Below are 21,913 nucleotides of genomic sequence, written 5' to 3' on the forward strand. Positions count from 1 at the left end.
TCCCTGCCACCCTGGGTCTGAAGCAGCGCCTCCTAACATCCCTGCCACCCTGGGTCTGAAGCAGCACCTCCTAACATCCCTGCCACCCTGGGTCTGAAGCAGCGCCTCCTAACATCCCTGCCACCCTGGGTCTGAAGCAGCGCCTCCTAACATCCCTGCCACCCTGGGTCTGAAGCAGCGCCTCCTAACATCCCTGCCACCCTGGGTCTGAAGCAGCGCCTCCTAACATCCCTGCCACCCTGGGTCTGAAGCAGCGCCTCCTAACATCCCTGCCACCCTGGGTCTGAAGCAGCGCCTCCTAACATCCCTGCCACCCTGGGTCTGAAGCAGCGCCTCCTAACATCCCTGCCACCCTGGGTCTGAAGCAGCGCCTCCTAACATCCCTGCCACCCTGGGTCTGAAGCAGCGCCTCCTAACATCCCTGCCACCCTGGGTCTGAAGCAGCGCCTCCTAACATCCCTGCCACCCTGGGTCTGAAGCAGCGCCTCCTAACATCCCTGCCACCCTGGGTCTGAAGCAGCGCCTCCTAACATCCCTGCCACCCTGGGTCTGAAGCAGCGCCTCCTAACATCCCTGCCACCCTGGGTCTGAAGCAGCACCTCCTAACATCCCTGCCACCCTGGGTCTGAAGCAGCACCTCCTAACATCCCTGCCACCCTGGGTCTGAAGCAGCGCCTCCTAACATCCCTGCCACCCTGGGTCTGAAGCAGCACCTCCTAACATCCCTGCCACCCTGGGTCTGAAGCAGCGCCTCCTAACATCCCTGCCACCCTGGGTCTGAAGCAGCACCTCCTAACATCCCTGCCACCCTGGGTCTGAAGCAGCGCCTCCTAACATCCCTGCCACCCTGGGTCTGAAGCAGCGCCTCCTAACATCCCTACCACCCTGGGTCTGAAGCAGCACCTCCTAACATCCCTGCCACCCTGGGTCTGAAGCAGCGCCTCCTAACATCCCTGCCACCCTGGGTCTGAAGCAGCACCTCCTAACATCCCTGCCACCCTGGGTCTGAAGCAGCGCCTCCTAACATCCCTGCCACCCTGGGTCTGAAGCAGCGCCTCCTAACATCCCTGCCACCCTGGGTCTGAAGCAGCACCTCCTAACATCCCTGCCACCCTGGGTCTGAAGCAGCGCCTCCTAACATCCCTGCCACCCTGGGTCTGAAGCAGCACCTCCTAACATCCCTGCCACCCTGGGTCTGAAGCAGCACCTCCTAACATCCCTGCCACCCTGGGTCTGAAGCAGTGCCTCCTAACATCCCTGCCACCCTGGGTCTGAAGCAGAGCCTCCTAACATACCTGCCACCCAGTCTGAAGCAGCACCTCCTAACATCCCTGCCACCCTGGGTCTGAAGCAGCGCCTCCTAACATCCCTGCCACCCTGGGTCTGAAGCAGCGCCTCCTAACATCCCTGCCACCCTGGGTCTGAAGCAGCGCCTCCTAACATCCCTGCCACCCTGGGTCTGAAGCAGCGCCTCCTAACATCCCTGCCACCCTGGGTCTGAAGCAGCCTCCTAACATCCCTGCCACCCTGGGTCTGAAGCAGCGCCTCCTAACATCCCTGCCACCCTGGGTCTGAAGCAGCGCCTCCTAACATCCCTGCCACCCTGGGTCTGAAGCAGCGCCTCCTAACATCCCTGCCACCCTGGGTCTGAAGCAGCCCCTCCTAACATCCCTGCCTCCCATCCCGGCCACCCTGGGTCTGAAGCAGCGCCTCCTAACATCCCTGCCACCCTGGGTCTGAAGCAGCGCCTCCTAACATCCCTGCCACCCTGGGTCTGAAGCAGCACCTCCTAACATCCCTGCCACCCTGGGTCTGAAGCAGCGCCTCCTAACATCCCTGCCACCCTGGGTCTGAAGCAGCGCCTCCTAACATCCCTGCCACCCTGGGTCTGAAGCAGCGCCTCCTAACATCCCTGCCACCCTGGGTCTGAAGCAGCGCCTCCTAACATCCCTGCCACCCTGGGTCTGAAGCAGCGCCTCCTAACATCCCTGCCACCCTGGGTCTGAAGCAGCGCCTCCTAACATCCCTGCCACCCTGGGTCTGAAGCAGCGCCTGAAGCAGCGCCTCCAAACATCCCTGCCACCCTGGGTCTGAAGCAGCGCCTCCTAACATCCCTGCCACCCTGGGTCTGAAGCAGCGCCTCCTAACATCCCTGCCACCCTGGGTCTGAAGCAGCGCCTCCTAACATCCCTGCCACCCTGGGTCTGAAGCAGCGCCTCCTAACATCCCTGCCACCCTGGGTCTGAAGCAGCACCTCCTAACATCCCTGCCACCCTGGGTCTGAAGCAGCACCTCCTAACATCCCTGCCACCCTGGGTCTGAAGCAGCGCCTCCTAACATCCCTGCCACCCTGGGTCTGAAGCAGCACCTCCTAACATCCCTGCCACCCTGGGTCTGAAGCAGCACCTCCTAACATCCCTGCCACCCTGGGTCTGAAGCAGCACCTCCTAACATCCCTGCCACCCTGGGTCTGAAGCAGCGCCTCCTAACATCCCTGCCACCCTGGGTCTGAAGCAGCGCCTCCTAACATCCCTGCCACCCTGGGTCTGAAGCAGCGCCTCCTAACATCCCTGCCACCCTGGGTCTGAAGCAGCGCCTCCTAACATCCCTGCCACCCTGGGTCTGAAGCAGCATCCCTACCACCCCTCCTAACATCCCTGCCACCCTGGGTCTGAAGCAGCGCCTCCTAACATCCCTGCCACCCTGGGTCTGAAGCAGCACCTCCTAACATCCCTGCCACCCTGGGTCTGAAGCAGCACCTCCTAACATCCCTGCCACCCTGGGTCTGAAGCAGCGCCTCCTAACATCCCTGCCACCCTGGGTCTGAAGCAGCGCCTCCTAACATCCCTGCCACCCTGGGTCTGAAGCAGCGCCTCCTAACATCCCTGCCACCCTGGGTCTGAAGCAGCACCTCCTAACATCCCTGCCACCCTGGGTCTGAAGCAGCGCCTCCTAACATCCCTGCCACCCTGGGTCTGAAGCAGCGCCTCCTAACATCCCTGCCACCCTGGGTCTGAAGCAGCGCCTCCTAACATCCCTGCCACCCTGGGTCTGAAGCAGCGCCTCCTAACATCCCTGCCACCCTGGGTCTGAAGCAGCGCCTCCTAACATCCCTGCCACCCTGGGTCTGAAGCAGCACCTCCTAACATCCCTGCCACCCTGGGTCTGAAGCAGCGCCTCCTAACATCCCTGCCACCCTGGGTCTGAAGCAGCGCCTCCTAACATCCCTGCCACCCTGGGTCTGAAGCAGCACCTCCTAACATCCCTGCCACCCTGGGTCTGAAGCAGCGCCTCCTAACATCCCTGCCACCCTGGGTCTGAAGCAGCGCCTCCTAACATCCCTGCCACCCTGGGTCTGAAGCAGCACCTCCTAACATCCCTGCCACCCAGGGTCTGAAGCAGCGCCTCCTAACATCCCTGCCACCCTGGGTCTGAAGCAGCGCCTCCTAACATCCCTGCCACCCTGGGTCTGAAGCAGCGCCTCCTAACATCCCTGCCACCCTGGGTCTGAAGCAGCGCCTCCTAACATCCCTGCCACCCTGGGTCTGAAGCAGCGCCTCCTAACATCCCTGCCACCCTGGGTCTGAAGCAGCGCCTCCTAACATCCCTGCCACCCTGGGTCTGAAGCAGCGCCTCCTAACATCCCTGCCACCCTGGGTCTGAAGCAGCACCTCCTAACATCCCTGCCACCCTGGGTCTGAAGCAGCGCCTCCTAACATCCCTGCCACCCTGGGTCTGAAGCAGCGCCTCCTAACATCCCTGCCACCCTGGGTCTGAAGCAGCGCCTCCTAACATCCCTGCCACCCTGGGTCTGAAGCAGCGCCTCCTAACATCCCTGCCACCCTGGGTCTGAAGCAGCGCCTCCTAACATCCCTACCACCCTGGGTCTGAAGCAGCGCCTCCTAACATCCCTGCCACCCTGGGTCTGAAGCAGCACCTCCTAACATCCCTGCCACCCTGGGTCTGAAGCAGCGCCTCCTAACATCCCTGCCACCCTGGGTCTGAAGCAGCGCCTCCTAACATCCCTGCCACCCTGGGTCTGAAGCAGCGCCTCCTAACATCCCTACCACCCTGGGTCTGAAGCAGCGCCTCCTAACATCCCTGCCACCCTGGGTCTGAAGCAGCACCTCCTAACATCCCTGCCACCCTGGGTCTGAAGCAGCGCCTCCTAACATCCCTGCCACCCTGGGTCTGAAGCAGCGCCTCCTAACATCCCTGCCACCCTGGGTCTGAAGCAGCACCTCCTAACATCCCTGCCACCCTGGGTCTGAAGCAGCACCTCCTAACATCCCTGCCACCCTGGGTCTGAAGCAGCACCTCCTAACATCCCTGCCACCCTGGGTCTGAAGCAGCGCCTCCTAACATCCCTGCCACCCTGGGTCTGAAGCAGCGCCTCCTAACATCCCTGCCACCCTGGGTCTGAAGCAGCACCTCCTAACATCCCTGCCACCCTGGGTCTGAAGCAGCGCCTCCTAACATCCCTGCCACCCTGGGTCTGAAGCAGCGCCTCCTAACATCCCTGCCACCCTGGGTCTGAAGCAGCACCTCCTAACATCCCTGCCACCCTGGGTCTGAAGCAGCACCTCCTAACATCCCTGCCACCCTGGGTCTGAAGCAGCGCCTCCTAACATCCCTGCCACCCTGGGTCTGAAGCAGCGCCTCCTAACATCCCTGCCACCCTGGGTCTGAAGCAGCGCCTCCTAACATCCCTGCCACCCTGGGTCTGAAGCAGCACCTCCTAACATCCCTGCCACCCTGGGTCTGAAGCAGCACCTCCTAACATCCCTGCCACCCTGGGTCTGAAGCAGCGCCTCCTAACATCCCTGCCACCCTGGGTCTGAAGCAGCGCCTCCTAACATCCCTGCCACCCTGGGTCTGAAGCAGCACCTCCTAACATCCCTGCCACCCTGGGTCTGAAGCAGCGCCTCCTAACATCCCTGCCACCCTGGGTCTGAAGCAGCGCCTCCTAACATCCCTGCCACCCTGGGTCTGAAGCAGCACCTCCTAACATCCCTGCCACCCTGGGTCTGAAGCAGCACCTCCTAACATCCCTGCCACCCTGGGTCTGAAGCAGCGCCTCCTAACATCCCTGCCACCCTGGGTCTGAAGCAGCGCCTCCTAACATCCCTGCCACCCTGGGTCTGAAGCAGCACCTCCTAACATCCCTACCACCCTGGGTCTGAAGCAGCGCCTCCTAACATCCCTGCCACCCTGGGTCTGAAGCAGCACCTCCTAACATCCCTGCCACCCTGGGTCTGAAGCAGCACCTCCTAACATCCCTACCACCCTGGGTCTGAAGCAGCGCCTCCTAACATCCCTGCCACCCTAGGTCTGAAGCAGCGCCTCCTAACATCCCTGCCACCCTGGGTCTGAAGTAGCGCCTCCTAACATCCCTGCCACCCTGGGTCTGAAGCAGCGCCTCCTAACATCCCTGCCACCCTGGGTCTGAAGCAGCGCTTCCTAACATCCCTGCCACCCTGGGTCTGAAGCAGCGCCTCCTAACATCCCTGCCACCCTGGGTCTGAAGCAGCGCCTCCTAACATCCCTGCCACCCTGGGTCTGAAGCAGCGCCTCCTAACATCCCTGCCACCCTGGGTCTGAAGCAGCACCTCCTAACATCCCTGCCACCCTGGGTCTGAAGCAGTGCCTCCTAACATCCCTGCCACCCTGGGTCTGAAGCAGTACCTCCTAACATCCCTGCCACCCTAAGTCTGAAGCAGCACCTCCTAACATCCCTGCCACCCTGGGTCTGAAGCAGCACCTCCTAACATCCCTGCCACCCTGAGTCTGAAGCAGCACCTCCTAACATCCCTGCCACCCTGAGTCTGAAGCAGCGCCTCCTAACATCCCTGCCACCCTGAGTCTGAAGCAGCGCCTCCTAACATCCCTGCCACCCTGGGTCTGAAGCAGCACCTCCTAACATCCCTGCCACCCTGGGTCAGAAGCAGCAGCTCCTAACATCCCTGCCACCCTGGGTCAGAAGCAGTGCCTCCTAACATCCCTGCCACCCTGGGTCTGAAGCAGCACCTAACATCCCTGCCACCCTGAGTCTGAAGCAGCACCTCCTAACATCCCTGCCACCCTGGGTCTGAAGCAGTGCCTCCTAACATCCCTGCCACCTTGGGTCTGAAGCAGTGCCTCCTAACATCCCTGCCACCCTGGGTCTGAAGCAGCGCCTCCTAACATCCCTACCACCCTGGGTCTGAAGCAGCGCCTCCTAACATCCCTGCCACCCTGGGTCTGAAGCAGCGCCTCCTAACATCCCTGCCACCCTGGGTCTGAAGCAGCGCCTCCTAACATCCCTGCCACCCTGGGTCTGAAGCAGCACCTCCTAACATCCCTACCACCCCGGGTCTGAAGCAGCACCTCCTAACATCCCTGCCACCCTGGGTCTGAAGCAGCACCTCCTAACATCCCTGCCACCCTGGGTCTGAAGCAGCACCTCCTAACATCCCTGCCACCCTGGGTCTGAAGCAGCTCCTCCTAACATCCCTGCCACCCTGGGTCTGAAGCAGCACCTCCTAACATCCCTGCCACCCTGGGTCTGAAGCAGCGCCTCCTAGCATCCCTGCCACCCTGAGTCTGAAGCAACACCTCCTAACATCCCTGCCACCCTGGGTCTGAAGCAGTGCCTCCTAACATCCCTGCCACCCTGAGTCTGAAGCAGCGCCTCTTAACATCCCTGCCACCCTGGGTCTGAAGCAGCGCCTCCTAACATCCCTGCCACCCTGGGTCTGAAGCAGCACCTCCTAACATCCCTGCCACCCTGGGTCAGAAGCAGTGCCTCCTAACATCCCTGCCACCCTGGGTCTGAAGCGGCACCTAACATCCCTGCCACCCTGAGTCTGAAGCAGCGCCTCCTAACATCCCTGCCACCCTGGGTCTGAAGCAGCGCCTCCTAACATCCCTGCCACCCTGGGTCTGAAGCAGCGCCTCCTAACATCCCTGTCACCCTGGGTCTGAAGCAGCACCTCCTAACATTTCTGCCACCCTGGGTCTGAAGCAGCGCCTCCTAACATCCCTGCCACCTTGGGTCTGAAGCAGCGCCTCCTAACATCCCTGCCACCCTGGGTCTGAAGCAGCACCTCCTAACATCCCTGCCACCCTGGGTCTGAAGCAGCGCCTCCTAACATCCCTGCCACCCTGGGTCTGAAGCAGCACCTCCTAACATCCCTGCCACCCTGGGTCTGAAGCAGCGCCTAACATCCCTGCCACCCTGGGTCTGAAGCAGCGCCTCCTAACATCCCTACCACCCTGGGTCTGAAGCAGCGCCTCCTAACATCCCTGCCACCCTGGGTCTGAAGCAGCGCCTCCTAACATCCCTGCCACCCTGGGTCTGAAGCAGCGCCTCCTAACATCCCTGCCACCCTGGGTCTGAAGCAGTGCCTCCTAACATCCCTGCCACCCTGGGTCTGAAGCAGCACCTAACATCCCTGCCACCCTGAGTCTGAAGCAGCGCCTCCTAACATCCCTGCCACCCTGGGTCTGAAGCAGCGCCTCCTAACATCCCTGCCACCCTGGGTCTGAAGCAGCACCTCCTAACATCCCTGCCACCCTGGGTCTGAAGCAGCGCCTCCTAACATCCCTGCCACCCTGGGTCTGAAGCAGCGCCTAACATCCCTGCCACCCTGGGTCTGAAGCAGCGCCTAACATCCCTGCCACCCTGGGTCTGAAGCAGCACCTCCTAACATCCCTGCCACCCTGGGTCTGAAGCAGCGCCTCCTAACATCCCTGCCACCCTGGGTCTGAAGCAGCGCCTCCTAACATCCCTGCCACCCTGGGTCTGAAGCAGCGCCTCCTAATATCCCTACCACCCTGGGTCTGAAGCAGCGCCTCCTAACATCCCTGCCACCCTGGGTCTGAAGCAGCACCTCCTAACATCCCTACCACCCTGGGTCTGAAGCAGCACCTCCTAACATCCCTACCACAATGGGTCTGAAGCAGCGCCTCCTAACATCCCTACCACCCTGGGTCTGAAGCAGCACCTCCTAACATCCCTACCACCCTGGGTCTGAAGCAGCACCTCCTAACATCCCTACCACCCTGGGTCTGAAGCAGCACCTCCTAACATCCCTACCACCCTGGGTCTGAAGCAGTGCCTCCTAACATCCCTACCACCCTGGGTTTGAAGCAGCGCCTCCTAACATCCCTGCCACCCTGGGTCTGAAGCAGCGCCTCCTAACATCCCTACCACCCTGGGTCTGAAGCAGCACCTCCTAACATCCCTGCCACCCTGGGTCTGAAGCAGCACCTCCTAACATCCCTGCCACCCTGGGTCTGAAGCAGCGCCTCCTAACATCCCTGCCACCCTGGGTCTGAAGCAGCACCTCCTAACATCCCTGCTACCCTGGGTCTGAAGCAGCGCCTCCTAACATCCCTACCACCCTGGGTCTGAAGCAGCACCTCCTAACATCCCTGCTACCCTGGGTCTGAAGCAGCGCCTCCTAACATCCCTGCCACCCTGGGTCTGAAGCAGCACCTCCTAACATCCCTACCACCCTGGGTCTGAAGCAGCACCTCCTAACATCCCTGCCACCCTGGGTCTGAAGCAGCACCTCCTAACATCCCTGCCACCCTGGGTCTGAAGCAGCACCTCCTAACATCCCTGCCACCCTGGGTCTGAAGCAGCACCTCCTAACATCCCTGCCACCCTGGGTCTGAAGCAGCACCTCCTAACATCCCTGCCACCCTGGGTCTGAAGCAGCACCTCCTAACATCCCTGCCACCCTGAGTCTGAAGCAGCACCTCCTAACATCCCTGCCACCCTGGGTCTGAAGCAGCACCTCCTAACATCCCTGCTATTCATCTGCATTTTTACTCTTTATCTTTGCTCCCTTGTTCTTTGTACTCGTATTTCCAAGTTTGTCCTCCTGGCTTCATTCTTTTCCACAAAGGTGACAACAGCAAAGTGATAGCAAAGAATTCTATTAGCACGTACGTCCCACATTATTAAAATCTCTGAAAGATTTTTAAGAGGTTCCCTAACCACTTGGACTCACAATACTTGCAGGAGCAGGTCGCTCCTGCCTCCGGCATCTACGTGACCTTGGATGTAGAGGAAGACAAACAAAATGCAGATGCAGTATTCATAGGCTCTCCAAAAGTCTTTGACAATTGCGATCATGGTGTAATAGCGCACAAAATGTGTGCAAAAGGAATAATTGGAAAATTGGGAAGACGGATATTTAATTATCTAACAAACATAACGCAAGGGGTAATATAAAAAAAAGTTAGTTGTAAGGCTGTGCAGTACGTGTGCTATATCTGACATAGATAAGGGCATAAATCATAATAACCTGTCATTCTTTGCAGACGATACTAGGATCTGTGTTAGAGTGGTATCAACCAAAGATACTGCAAATATCCAAGCAGATATATACCAAGTCTTATACTAGGCCACAAAAAAAAATATTTTCAATAAGGATAAATTTCAGTTACTCTGTTAAAGAAAAATTGAGGAAATAAAGCCTAGAACGGAGTATAAAACTAAATCTAACCATTCAACAGAGTGATAAATGTCAGAGGATCTCACTTTCAGTGATCACAACAGCGTCATTATCACAACCACGACATAAATGTTGGGATGGATAATAACCTTCAAAACAGGAACTGCCAAGCCAATGGTGGTCCTTAAAGCCGGAATACTATTGCATATTAACAGCTCCTCCTAAGGAGAGCAAAACTGTAAAACTAGGCAGTGTACAAAGAACCTTCACTGGATGTACAAATTCAGTCTAGCACCTAAATTGTTGAAAATGTTTGAAATCTCTCGACTTGTACTCTAAAACAGGCAAGATACATCATAATTTAAACCTGGAAAATTCTGGAGGGACTGGTCCTAAATCTGTACACAAAATCGCTCCCGACGAAAGCAAAAGGTTCGGCAAGACTGTGTATAATATCCCCAATGAAAAGCAGGAGTGCCTTGGGTGCACTGAGACATAATGTAAGTGTAAGGGGCTTATGACTTTAATATCTTCCCTTTATACATTAGGAGGATTGTTAAGAGACTCTCCCTAGCTGTCCTGAAAGGGAAACTGATCAGTCTGGCTGTAGTTCGTATGTTGGACTGCATGCGGTTAGCAGTAACAGCCTAGTTTATCAAGCCTCAATTCACCAGAACTGCCCTAGACCGGGTGCGGGGGCGCTGACCCCCCAGAAACATCTTTCAGGTCCCATTTCTTCTAAAATGGTTAGGAATAGTTGTTTTAGTTTGTCCTAGCTCCATCTCAGTTCCAGGACTAGTCTTGCTCCAAACCTCTGGAATCGTTTAAAATTTCTGCAGGTGTTTGTCCAAGTGTGGGCTCCGTGCTGGCACCTGAACACAGCCTCCCTCCCTTGGAGAGTACAAGACATGAATCTAATCTATAATTTTTAAAGGGGTGGACCGGTAAGCCAGTGGAAGACCTCGGTCAGATGACCGAGGTCATATGACTAAGACCTGTGCCAGGAAACACTTGTTCTGTTTCCTGACAAACCGTATTTAGCCTAGTACAAGACACTTGTATATTCTAGACTAGACTTTTATTCTAGTACACAAGACGACTCCATGCCGAAATAAAAATTTTGAAATTTAACTGAAAATTTTCACTCCTTATATCAAATAAAGCCCTAGTTATTGGAAACACCTAAAATATCTCAATTAGAAACACCTAAAATCTCTCAATTAGAAACACCTAAAATCTCTCAATTAGAAACACCTAAAATCTCTCAATTAGAAACACCTAAAATCCCTCAATTAGAAACACCTAAAATCCCTCAATTAGAAACACCTAAAATCTCTCAATTAGAAACACCTAAAATCTCTCAATTAGAAGCACCTAAAATCTCTCAATTAGAAACACCTAAAATCTCTCAATTAGAAACACCTAAAATCTCTCAATTAGAAACACCTAAAATCTCTCAATTAGAAACACCTAAAAATCCCTCAATTAGAAACACCTAAAAATCCCTCAATTAGAAACACCTAAAATCCCTCAATTAGAAACACCTAAAAATCCCTCAATTGGAAACACCTAAAAATCCCTCAATTAGAAACACCTAAAATCCCTCAATTAGAAACACCTAAAAATCCCTCAATTGGAAACACCTAAAAATCCCTCAATTGGAAACACCTAAAAATCCCTCAATTACAAACACCTAAAAATCCCTCAATTAGAAACGCCTAAAATCCCTCAATTAGAAACACCTAAAAATCCCTTAATTAGAAACACCTAAACAATCCTCAATTAGAAACACCTAAAATCCCTCAATTAGAAACACCTAAAATCCCTCAAATAGAAACAGCTAAAAATCCCTCAATTAGAAACAGCTAAAAATCCCTCAATTAGAAACAGCTAAAAATCCCTCAATTAGAAACACCTAAAAATCCCTCAATTAGAAACACCTAAAATCCCTTAATTAGAAATACCTAAAATTCTTCAATTAGAAACACCTAAAATCCTTCAATTAGAAACACCTAAAAGTCCCTCAATTAGAAAGACCTAAAAATCCCTCGATTAAACACACAAAAATCCCTCAATTAGAAACACCTAAAATCCCTCAATTAGAAACACCTAAAAATCCCTCAATTAGAAACAGCTAAAATCCCTCAATTAGAAACAGCTAAAATCCTTCAATTAGAAACAGCTAAAATCCCTCAATTAGAAACACCTAAAATCCCTCAATTAGAAACAGCTAAAATCCCTCAATTAGAAACAGCTAAAATCCCTCAATTAGAAACAGCTAAAATCCCTCAATTAGAAACAGCTAGAATCCCTGCAGCTAGACTCCCAGCAGCCCAGGTGAGTAACGTACATTTACATGTGGAAAATACTGGAGAGACTGTTTCCAAACTTACGTACTAAAATTACGCTGTACGGGAGTTTGTTTAATTACATTTACAAAACGTCTGCAAACGTTTGGTTATTCAGCACCTCAAATAAATTCCGTTTTCAACATTAATTTACACTATCATTAACGACTTCTTACAGTGCCGTGACTAACTGACTCGCACGTTACATAAACCATAACAACAAACTAGGTAAAATTATTCAAAGTACAGTCCACACACTGTAATCCACATCCATGATTAGTGTCGTCTTGTCAGTCATAAGTTCCAGTATATTTAAACAGAAGGGGAAATATCCCCACCATTTATGCCGAAGAAGATGCTGGGTTCTTAGTAAGGAAAACACTCTGGGTGAGTGGCACTCTGATGGCAGAGTGGCACTCCTTTCGGAGAGGTGCAGACTTAGGCATATCCATCACAGCCTGCCTAGTCCTGGGCACAAACCACTCGTATGATTAAGACACAATATATGGTTAATGTTACTGTACTGAGAATGTTTCGTCCACGAGGTACTTTATCAAGTCTCTGGTGAGCCAAACTTCTTGTCAAAAAAAACCATAAATCGCAAATTGTGTCTTATTCATATACCTGAGGGTATATTGGACCACAGTTCTGCACAAAGTATTCACAGCACACCACTGTGCTATGGTGATCCAGTCTGAGAGACTGTGCAGAGTGGAGACACGAGAGAGAACCTGTCTGAGAGACTGTACAGAGTGAGAGACACAAGAAACAACCTGTCTGAGAGACTGTAAAGAGTGGGAGACAGGAAGTGGCATAAAACACTTGGAAAGAATCACCCTCTCCAGGTAACCTCCAGGTAAACCAGAGTTCACTAAGCACTCTAACAATAAGACTTGTCAACATCCTTCTGTCTCCAAGAGGGATCGTAATTAGTTCCTGCAAGCTTTTCATGAACAGTCGAGGTGTGGTGCCTACGTCAGGCTGTGTGCAGCGAGCACCAACAGTCTGCCTGACCAGGCTGTTGGTATGAAGCCGGGGAACGGGCGCGATGACCCCGGAAGTACTTCAAGGTTTATCAAGTGTATATATAAACATAACCCTCGCCTCTCCCTCTGCATAAACACACTCACCGTCAAGAATTTATTAGGGTCATTAAACCCAGGATAACCCAAGACAGTCAAGCAGCAGTGTATTTCCACTGAGGTCGTTACCCAGGATGCCACCCAAACCAACCCACTAACTAGAAAACCGACAAGTTGGTAAATGAGACACATGCGCAGCATTTGGGTATCTTTATTCTGGAAAAGTTTCGCCAGCCAGTGGCTTCTTCAGTCCAATATGTAGAAACACTGAAGATGAGAAGACGTTTGAGGTGAACAGTCCCTCAGGCTGAGCAACTGGTTACCTCAAACTCCTCCTCTTCCACCTTTCTGAGTACTGGACTGAAGAAGCCACTGGCTGGCGAAACTTGTCTGGAATAAACATACCCAGTGTTACACAAGTGTCTCATTTTCACCAGGTATCTGTTACTGCTACGTCAGAATGGGCAGCAGATGCAAATCCTGCTCATACTTTTAGCTTCAGCAGGTAATCGAACACAGGACCTTCCGGTTATGAGTCTAATGCTGTACGATTGAGCTGCACACCCAGTGTCCTCTCCTTCCTGCTTTTCTTCCTTCTCCCCTCACTCTCACTTTCTCCTTCCTTCCTTCCCTCCCGCCCTGGTAATACGGTAAACCAAGAGTTACGAAAGTGTGGGGTGTAGGTGACAGGTGCTACACTCCTGTCCCTGCTGGACCCCTCCTGTCCCTGCTGGACCCCTCCTGTCCCTGCTGGACCCCTCCTGTCCCTGCTGGACCCCTCCTGTCCCTGCTGGACCCCCTCCTGTCCCTGCTGGATCCCTCCTGTCCCTGCTGGACCCCCTCCTGTCCCTGCTGGACCCCCTCCTGTCCCTGCTGGACCCCTCCTGTCCCTGCTGGACCCCCTCCTGTCCCGGCGGGACCCCTCCTGTCCCTGCTGGACCCCCTCCTGGCCCGGCTGGCCCCCTCCTGGACCCCTCCGGTCCCTGCTGGACCCCTCCGGCCCCTGGTGGACCCCTCCTGTCCCTGCTGGACCCCTCCTGTCCCTGCTGGACCCCTCCTGTCCCTGCTGGACCCCCTCCTGTCCCTGCTGGACCCCTCATGTCCCTGCTGGACCCCCTCCTGTCCCTGCTGAACCCCTCCTGTCCCTGCTGGACCCCTCCTGTCCAGGCTGGACCCCCTCCTGTCCCTGCTGGACCCCTCCTGTCCCTGCTGGACCCCTCCTGCCCCTGTTGGACCCATCCTGTCCCTGCTGGACCCCTCCTGTCCCTGCTGGACCCCTCCTGTCCCTGCTGGACCCCCTCCTGTCCCTGCTGGACCCCTCCTGTCCCTGCTGGACCCCTCCTGTCCCTGCTGGACCCCCTCCTGTCCCTGCTGGACCCCTCCTGTCCCTGCTGGACCCCTCCTGCCCCTGTTGGACCCATCCTGTCCCTGCTGGACCCCTCCGAGGACCCACTTCCTCTTCCACAATCACCACCATGTGCCACATTTGGCCCCACACACACACACACACACACACACACACACACACACACTGAAGTTTAAGAGAGGCTAAATAATCCATAAAGATCGGAACAAGGTTGGCAAGTGATGAGGACTGAGTACGAGAAAGACTTATACTCAACCTGACAACACTACACAAGAGGACAGCAAGAAGGATCATTATTATCACACAAATTATTCAGGATATAAATCTGATATACATCCGATTGCTTTCCAGAGTTTCACCGCTCCCATAGTCCAGCCCTGAGCCGGATTTGTTTGGTGCTTGCCTGGTCAACCAGGCTGTTAGTGTTGGTGGCCCGCTGGCCCACATAACCATTACAGCCTCTTTGAAATGGCATTTGGCAGAGATATTTTTCTAATTTCCTCTTGAAGACTACACTTGCTCCAGCATCTAGTAAGATATTACAAAGTCTAGGACCACAGATACTTATACAACGTTCTCTTATTATGCCCACAGTGACCCTGCCTTACACTGGTCTTATTTTACACTTCTTCTCACATCTCTTACTCCAGTAGGTTATGGCAATGTGCTGATGTAAGATGAGCCCCTCAAGCCCTGCCTGACATGGCATCTTCTACAAAACATTAAACTTTTCACCATAAAAACTCTCTATCTTTGATCTGGCAACATTTCTGTATCCCAGAGAGAACAAAATGCTCCGAGACGATCCTACTAGTTTATATATTTTTTTATTCTATCTCTTCTACCTTGAAAGTTACTATGAACAGAGTCTTAAGGGGCACGTCACTTCCCTTGTCTTCTAATAATACATTATTTTTCCCTAAAATCTACCTTGTCTATAAATACTATCGTATTTGCTTCGTCTGTTTCGTAAGTTGAAGTCTAGGATTAAGTTACAGATTATAGGGGGGAAAATAAACATGATATTAGGAGACAAGTAAACTGACGCGCCTCGTCAAGACGTGAGAGAACAACTGATCTGAATACAGCCATCGTTAACAACACTTTATTTTAAAGGTTCTCGTAATTCAATGTCACTTTTCTGACTTTGTTACGTTTGTCTTGTTACATTTTTTAATGCGTCAACTGGCATTATTATTTTTAATTCTTGAGAGACTGATAAACTTGGCAACACAAAATGATGGGTCGATGGTAATACTATTCCAAAGATAAGTTCTCCACTCCTTTCAAAAAACAAATACTATTATATTTGTGTGTCGTGCAGTGATGTACTGATGGTGGTGGTGACTGTGGTAGTGGTGATGGTGGTGTTGGTGATAGTGACTGATGGTAAGTATAGTGGTGGTGATAGCGACTGGTAATTGTGGGTGTGGTGATGGTTATTATTGTGGTGGTGGTGGTGACGGTGGCGGTGGCGGTCGTGGTGATAAGTATGGTAGTAGTACTGACTGTGTTTGCTGCTGCTGTGGAGGCTGTGTGGTGACGCCAGCAAGGATGGAAGGCGTGGACACAGACTTCTGCAGTGTCAGCCGTGGCGCCAGCAGCCTCGGCTTCTCGATGGGACCAGAACTCCTCTTCTCCTGCAACAAAGAAAGTGTCAACACTCACTTGTGATGGTGATGCTCCTGCAACACCGCTCCTCACACAACTCAATGAAGACCCTGATTCCTCTCTAAGTCCAAGTAAGTGTACAATTATTAAAGTGGATTAACCAATAACTTTCTCTCTCTCTCTCTTTCTCTCTCTCTCTCTCTCTCTCTCTCTCTTTCTCACACACACAATCCTCGCCTCGCACAGTGCCAAACGTTCATACACAACTATAAATGAACAATATAATAAATGTAGAGAGAGGATAAGGATGACGCTCGAAATGAGTTGAGGGAGTTGAGGGAGTTGAGGGAGTGGAGGGAGTTGAGGGAGTGGAGGGAGTTGAGGGAGTTGAGGGAGTTGAGGGAGTTGAGGGAGTGGAGGGAGTTGAGGGAGTGGAGGGAGTTGAGGGAGTGGAGGGAGTTGAGGGAGTTGAGGGAGTTGAGGGAGTTGAGGGAGTGGAGGGAGTGGAGGGAGTTGAGGGAGTGGAGGGAGTTGAGGGAGTTGAGGGAGTGGAGGGAGTTGAGGGAGTGGAGGGAGTTGAGGGAGTGGAGGGAGTGGAGGGAGTTGAGGGAGTTGAGGGAGTGGAGGGAGTTGAGGGAGTGGAGGGAGTTGAGGGAGTTGAGGGAGTTGAGGGAGTGGAGGGAGTTGAGGGAGTGGAGGGAGTTGAGGGAGTGGAGGGAGTTGAGGGAGTGGAGGGAGTTGAGGGAGTGGAGGGAGTTGAGGGAGTGGAGGGAGTTGAGGGAGTGGAGGGAGTTGAGGGAGTTGAGGGAGTTGAGGGAGTGGAGGGAGTTGAGGGAGTGGAGGGAGTGGAGGGAGTTGAGGGAGTGGAGGGAGTTGAGGGAGTGGAGGGAGTTGAGGGAGTTGAGGGAGTGGAGGGAGTTGAGGGAGTGGAGGGAGTTGAGGGAGTTGAGGGAGTTGAGGGAGTGGAGGGAGTTGAGGGAGTGGAGGGAGTTGAGGGAGTGGAGGGAGTTGAGGGAGTGGAGGGAGTGGAGGGAGTTGAGGGAGTGGAGGGAGTTGAGGGAGTGGAGGGAGTTGAGGGAGTGGAGGGAGTGGAGGGAGTTGAGGGAGTGGAGGGAGTTGAGGGAGTGGGTGGAGGTAGTGTATGGAAATGGAGGGAGTATACAGAGTGGATGGAGAGAGGGGGGGGTGGACTCACCTGGAGGTGGACGTCATTCAGAGAGTGGGTGGAGGAACCACCACCGTAAGTGACTGGAGAAGAGGAACCTGACATGGACCTCTGCTTCTCCACGGCTCGTCGACACCCACCATCAACACTGTCTGAACCTGAAACACAAACACAACACATTAAACCCACCTCAACACTGAACCTGCAACACCAACTGATGAAGTCACTGTGTGGCGAAACGTTACCCAAGTGTTGCACATGTGCGCAATTTATCAATCTTGAGGTGAATGAAGAGCTTGAAGGAAGTGATCACAAATCACTAAGTGTCAGTATTACGTGGAATTACCTAAATAATGATAAAAAAATGTAGAGGTTCTTGGCTTTCCAGGTTTTGTTGACATTATGGATGACATGAATAGTGTCGCCTGGGGTCACTTTTCCAGCGATTATCAGGATGAAAACCTGACAGATGGGGGGTATACCTGGAGTATACCTAGAGGGTGTTCCATGGGGTCATCGCTCCCGCGGCCCTGACCATGACCAAGCCTCGTGGTGGATCGGGGCCTTATCAACCAGGCTGTTACTGCTGGTCGATGGTAGCCAATACGACATTTTCCAGAATATCACACAAGCTGCTCAACGCACATGCATTCCTAACAGAAAAATTAAATCAAACATAACTGAACCTTAATGGATGAATACGAGACTTGAACACCTCTTGGGTGAAGAGCCAGACACATTTTTGCCAATAAAAAGAGAAGAGGTTCGCCCTATGTTCCAGTGTATTCGTTTTCAAAGTGAAGCTAAAGGAGATTAAGGTTGCAAAGGAATCAAAGAACAACTTAAAGGGTTTCTATCAGATATGTAGGAGTTTGTATAAATGGTCTTTACAAAACCTACGATATTGATGCACTGAACATGTTGACTCAAAACACAGGGACTAATTACCTCCAAACTCTTCTTCTTTCACCGTACTTCTCTGTATTGGACTGAAGAAGCCACTGACTGGTGAAATGTTTCCAGAAGACAGATACCCAAATATTGCACAAATGTCTCATTTATCATCAGGAATATAGGAACAAGGTAACACCTGTTATGTGACTCACATCAACTCACAATGACTGACACATTAATGTCTACCATTTGTAAAGCTTAATTTGTTTGTAAGAATAAACCAACCTGTGTTAATGCTTTGTTTACTCTCCAGCCTGTGTTAATGTTTTGTTTACTCTCCAGCCGGTGTTAATGTTTTGTTTACTCTCCAACCTGTGTTAATGTTTTGTTTACTCTCCAACCTGTGTTAATGTTTTGTTTACTCTCCAGCCGGTGTTAATGTTTTGTTTACTCTCCAACCTGTGTTAATGTTTTGTTTACTCTCCAACCTGTGTTAATGTTTTGTTTACTCTTCAACCTGTGTTAATGTTTTGTTTACTCTTCAACCTGTGTTAATGTTTTGTTTACTCTTCAACCTGTGTTAATGTTTTGTTTACTCTTCAACCTGTGTTAATGTTTTGTTTACTCTTCAACCTGTGTTAATGTTTTGTTTACTCTTCAACCTGTGTTAATGTTTTGTTTACTCTGCAACCTGTGTCAATGTTTTGTTTACTCTGCAACCTGTGTTAATGTTTTGTTTACTCTTCAACCTGTGTTAATGTTTTGTTTACTCTTCAACCTGTGTTAATGTTTTGTTTACTCTTCAACCTGTGTTAATGTTTTGTTTACTCTTCAACCTGTGTTAATGTTTTGTTTACTCTTCAACCTGTGTTAATGTTTTGTTTACTCTGCAACCTGTGTTAATGTTTTGTTTACTCTGCAACCTGTGTTAATGTTTTGTTTACTCTGCAACCTGTGTTAATGTTTTGTTTACTCTGCAACCTGTGTTAATGTTTTGTTTACTCTGCAACCTGTGTCAATGTTTTGTTTACTCTGCAACCTGTGTTAATGTTTTGTTTACTCTTCAACCTGTGTTAATGTTTTGTTTACTCTTCAACCTGTGTTAATGTTTTGTTTACTCTTCAACCTGTGTTAATGTTTTGTTTACTCTCCAACCTGTGTTAATGTTTTGTTTACTCTCCAGCCGGTGTTGCTTTGTTTATTCTCGAGTTTTTTTTTTTTTTTGCCACACTCAGGGATGGGTGGGAGTGAATCAGGCAAGCGGCGGGCCAAGTCAAGAGGTGGGGGGGGGGGCCAGGAGCTAAAAAAAAAAAATGGAGGCCTGCAACCTGGTATAGGTGAACACGATCACTTTCCACTGCCCTTGATCCAGGCCTCACTTACATACAAACTTCCCTCTGTTTCCACTTTCCCTCCTCTGAAATTCGCCCAATTAAAAAAGATCACACCATTTCTAACTTGTTTAATTGAGGTCGATAACACTGCCATGCAGCCTCCAATTCCCAGAAATCTCTCCCATGTATTTCCAACTCCATTCGTGAATGTGTCGTTTATTTTCTGCCACCTATGTATTCACCTTTAACTCCTTCTGCTCACTTCTCAATATCTTATTAACCCGTCTTTCTGTCTAGTTGTTCTTTATTTAATACTTACTCTGATTCCTTCCTGCACGCTTCTATATATATTTCTGCGTGTATTTTATATATATATATATATATATATATATATATATATATATATATATATATATATATATATATATATATATATATATATATGTCGTGCCGAATAGGCAGAACTTGCGATCTTGGCTTAAATAGCAACGCTCATCTTGCCAAATAGGACAAGTGAAAATTTGTGTATGCAATAATTTGGCCCAAATCATTCTGAACCTAACGAAAAAAATATATTTCACTGTGTTTGTTTAGTATTAAAATATTGTAAACAAATCTAAAATATATTTAGTTAGGTTAGGGTAAAATACATTGTTCTTGTTATAATAAGGTTAGGTAAGTTTTCTAAGATTCTTTTGATGCAAAATTATAAATTTTTACATTATCATTAATGAAAAAAATATATCTTTAAACGTATAAGAGAAAATTTTAGGAAGGACTTAATTTTAAATGAGTTCTTGCTAATTGACCAGTTTTACATATTCGGCACGACATATATATATATATATATATATATATATATATATATATATATATATATATATATATATATATATATATATATATATATATATATATATATATATATATATATATATATATATGTATATATATATATATATATATATATATATATATATATATATATATATATATATATATGTATATATATATATATATATATATATATATATATATATATATATATATATATATATATATATATAGACACACATTATATATATATATATATATATATCGTGCCGAATACATAAAACTTGCTATTTTGGCTTAAATAGCAACGCTCTTCTTGTCGAATAAGGCAAGCGAAAATTTGTGTATGCAATAATTTCGCAAAAATCATTCTGAAACTAACGAAAAAATATATATATTTCATTGTGTTTGTTAATTATTAAATTATTGTAAACTTATCTAAAATATATTTAGTTGGATTAGGTAAATTAAATTGCACTTGTTATAATAACGTTAATATTAAGTAAGTTTTCTAACGTTCTTTTGGTATAAAATTCTTAATTTTTACAATAACATAAATGAAGAAAAAACTAGAAAGAGCTTAATTTTAAATGAGTTCTTGCTAATTGACCAGTTTTACCTATTCGGCACGGTGGGAGTTAAATAATAGCTCTAGGCCTTTCGTGTTGCAATCAACTCATCAGAAGCTTGCAGCGTTGCAGAAAAGAGGAAAACCAAGGAAATACGATCGAAGAGTGTTTGCTCCTGATGTGTTGATTGTAACATGAAAGACCTAGAGCTATCATTCATCCCCCTTTAGTTGTTTTGCATCTTGTATCACTTGTTCACGATTTTTATATATTTGTCGTGCCGAATAGGTAAAACTGGTCAATTAGCAAGAACTCATTTAAAATTCCTTTCTATTTTTTTTTCATTTATGTTAATGTAAAATTAATAATTTTGCAACAAAAGAACCTTAGAAAACTTACCTGACCTTACTATAACAAACGCAATGTAATTTAGCCTAATCCAAATAAATTCATTTTAGATCAGTTTACAATAATTTAATAATTAACAAACACAATGAAATGTATATTTTTTTTTCGTTAGGTTCAGAATGATTTTTCGAAAATATTGCATACACTAACTTTCGCTTGCCTCATTCGGCAAGAAAAAGCACTGCTATTTAAGTCAAAATCGAGTTTTCGGCACCACACACACACACACACACACACACACACACACACACACACACACACACACACACACACACACATCACTACTACCATCACCACGGGGCGGGGCCACGAGCTGAGTATCGACCCCTGCAACCACAATTAGGTGAGTACACACACACACACATATATATATATATGTGTGTGTGTGTGTGTGTGTGTGTAAAGTGAAAAGAAACCTTTTCCTGGAGATATGGGTATAGATAGAGAGAGAGAGAGAGAGAGAGAGAGAGAGAGAGAGAGAGAGAGAGAGACATAAAAAGCAATCTAGGTGTAGACTGACTGGAAGTAGAGGGGTAAGCCGAGGTGATGGTAACAGATGTAGACAGGTAGAGGTGGAAAAGAGGGAGACAGAGCCTGGGAAGGCAAGTCAGCATGGTGTAGACAGAGGAACTGGCACTGTGCCAGGGTCTGGCACTGCCTATCTTGCAATTTGTTTGGCTCTTCCGGCACTTCCACCTTGGTGGTGGTGGTGGTTGATCGTCATGATGGTAATGGTGGTAGCGGAGAATGATGTGGTGATGGTGGTGGATGTGATGATGGTAGTGATAGGTGGTTGTGGTTGTTGTAGTGATGGTAATGATGATGGTAGTGGTGACCGTGGGTGGTGATAGTGATG

At 49.7% G+C, this 21,913-nt stretch overlaps 1 protein-coding gene across 16 annotated transcripts in view; it reads right to left on the bottom strand.

Moving 5' to 3' along the window:
* The window catches only part of cyst (rho guanine nucleotide exchange factor 18 cysts), a 1,629,610-nt gene that overhangs the window by 158,146 nt on the left and 1,449,551 nt on the right, over positions 1–21,913 (bottom strand). For all 16 annotated transcript variants that reach the window (XM_070090333.1, XM_070090340.1, XM_070090337.1 and 13 more), the window contains 2 exons: positions 17,049–17,176; positions 15,752–15,882 (listed from right to left, as the gene is read on the bottom strand). In XM_070090333.1, the coding sequence (XP_069946434.1) occupies positions 15,752–15,882; positions 17,049–17,176 (259 nt within the window). The remainder of the gene's footprint in view (positions 1–15,751; positions 15,883–17,048; positions 17,177–21,913) is intronic.

The sequence above is a fragment of the Cherax quadricarinatus genome, chromosome 31 (genome assembly GCF_038502225.1).
Source record: "Cherax quadricarinatus isolate ZL_2023a chromosome 31, ASM3850222v1, whole genome shotgun sequence".
Lineage (NCBI taxonomy): Eukaryota > Metazoa > Arthropoda > Malacostraca > Decapoda > Parastacidae > Cherax > Cherax quadricarinatus.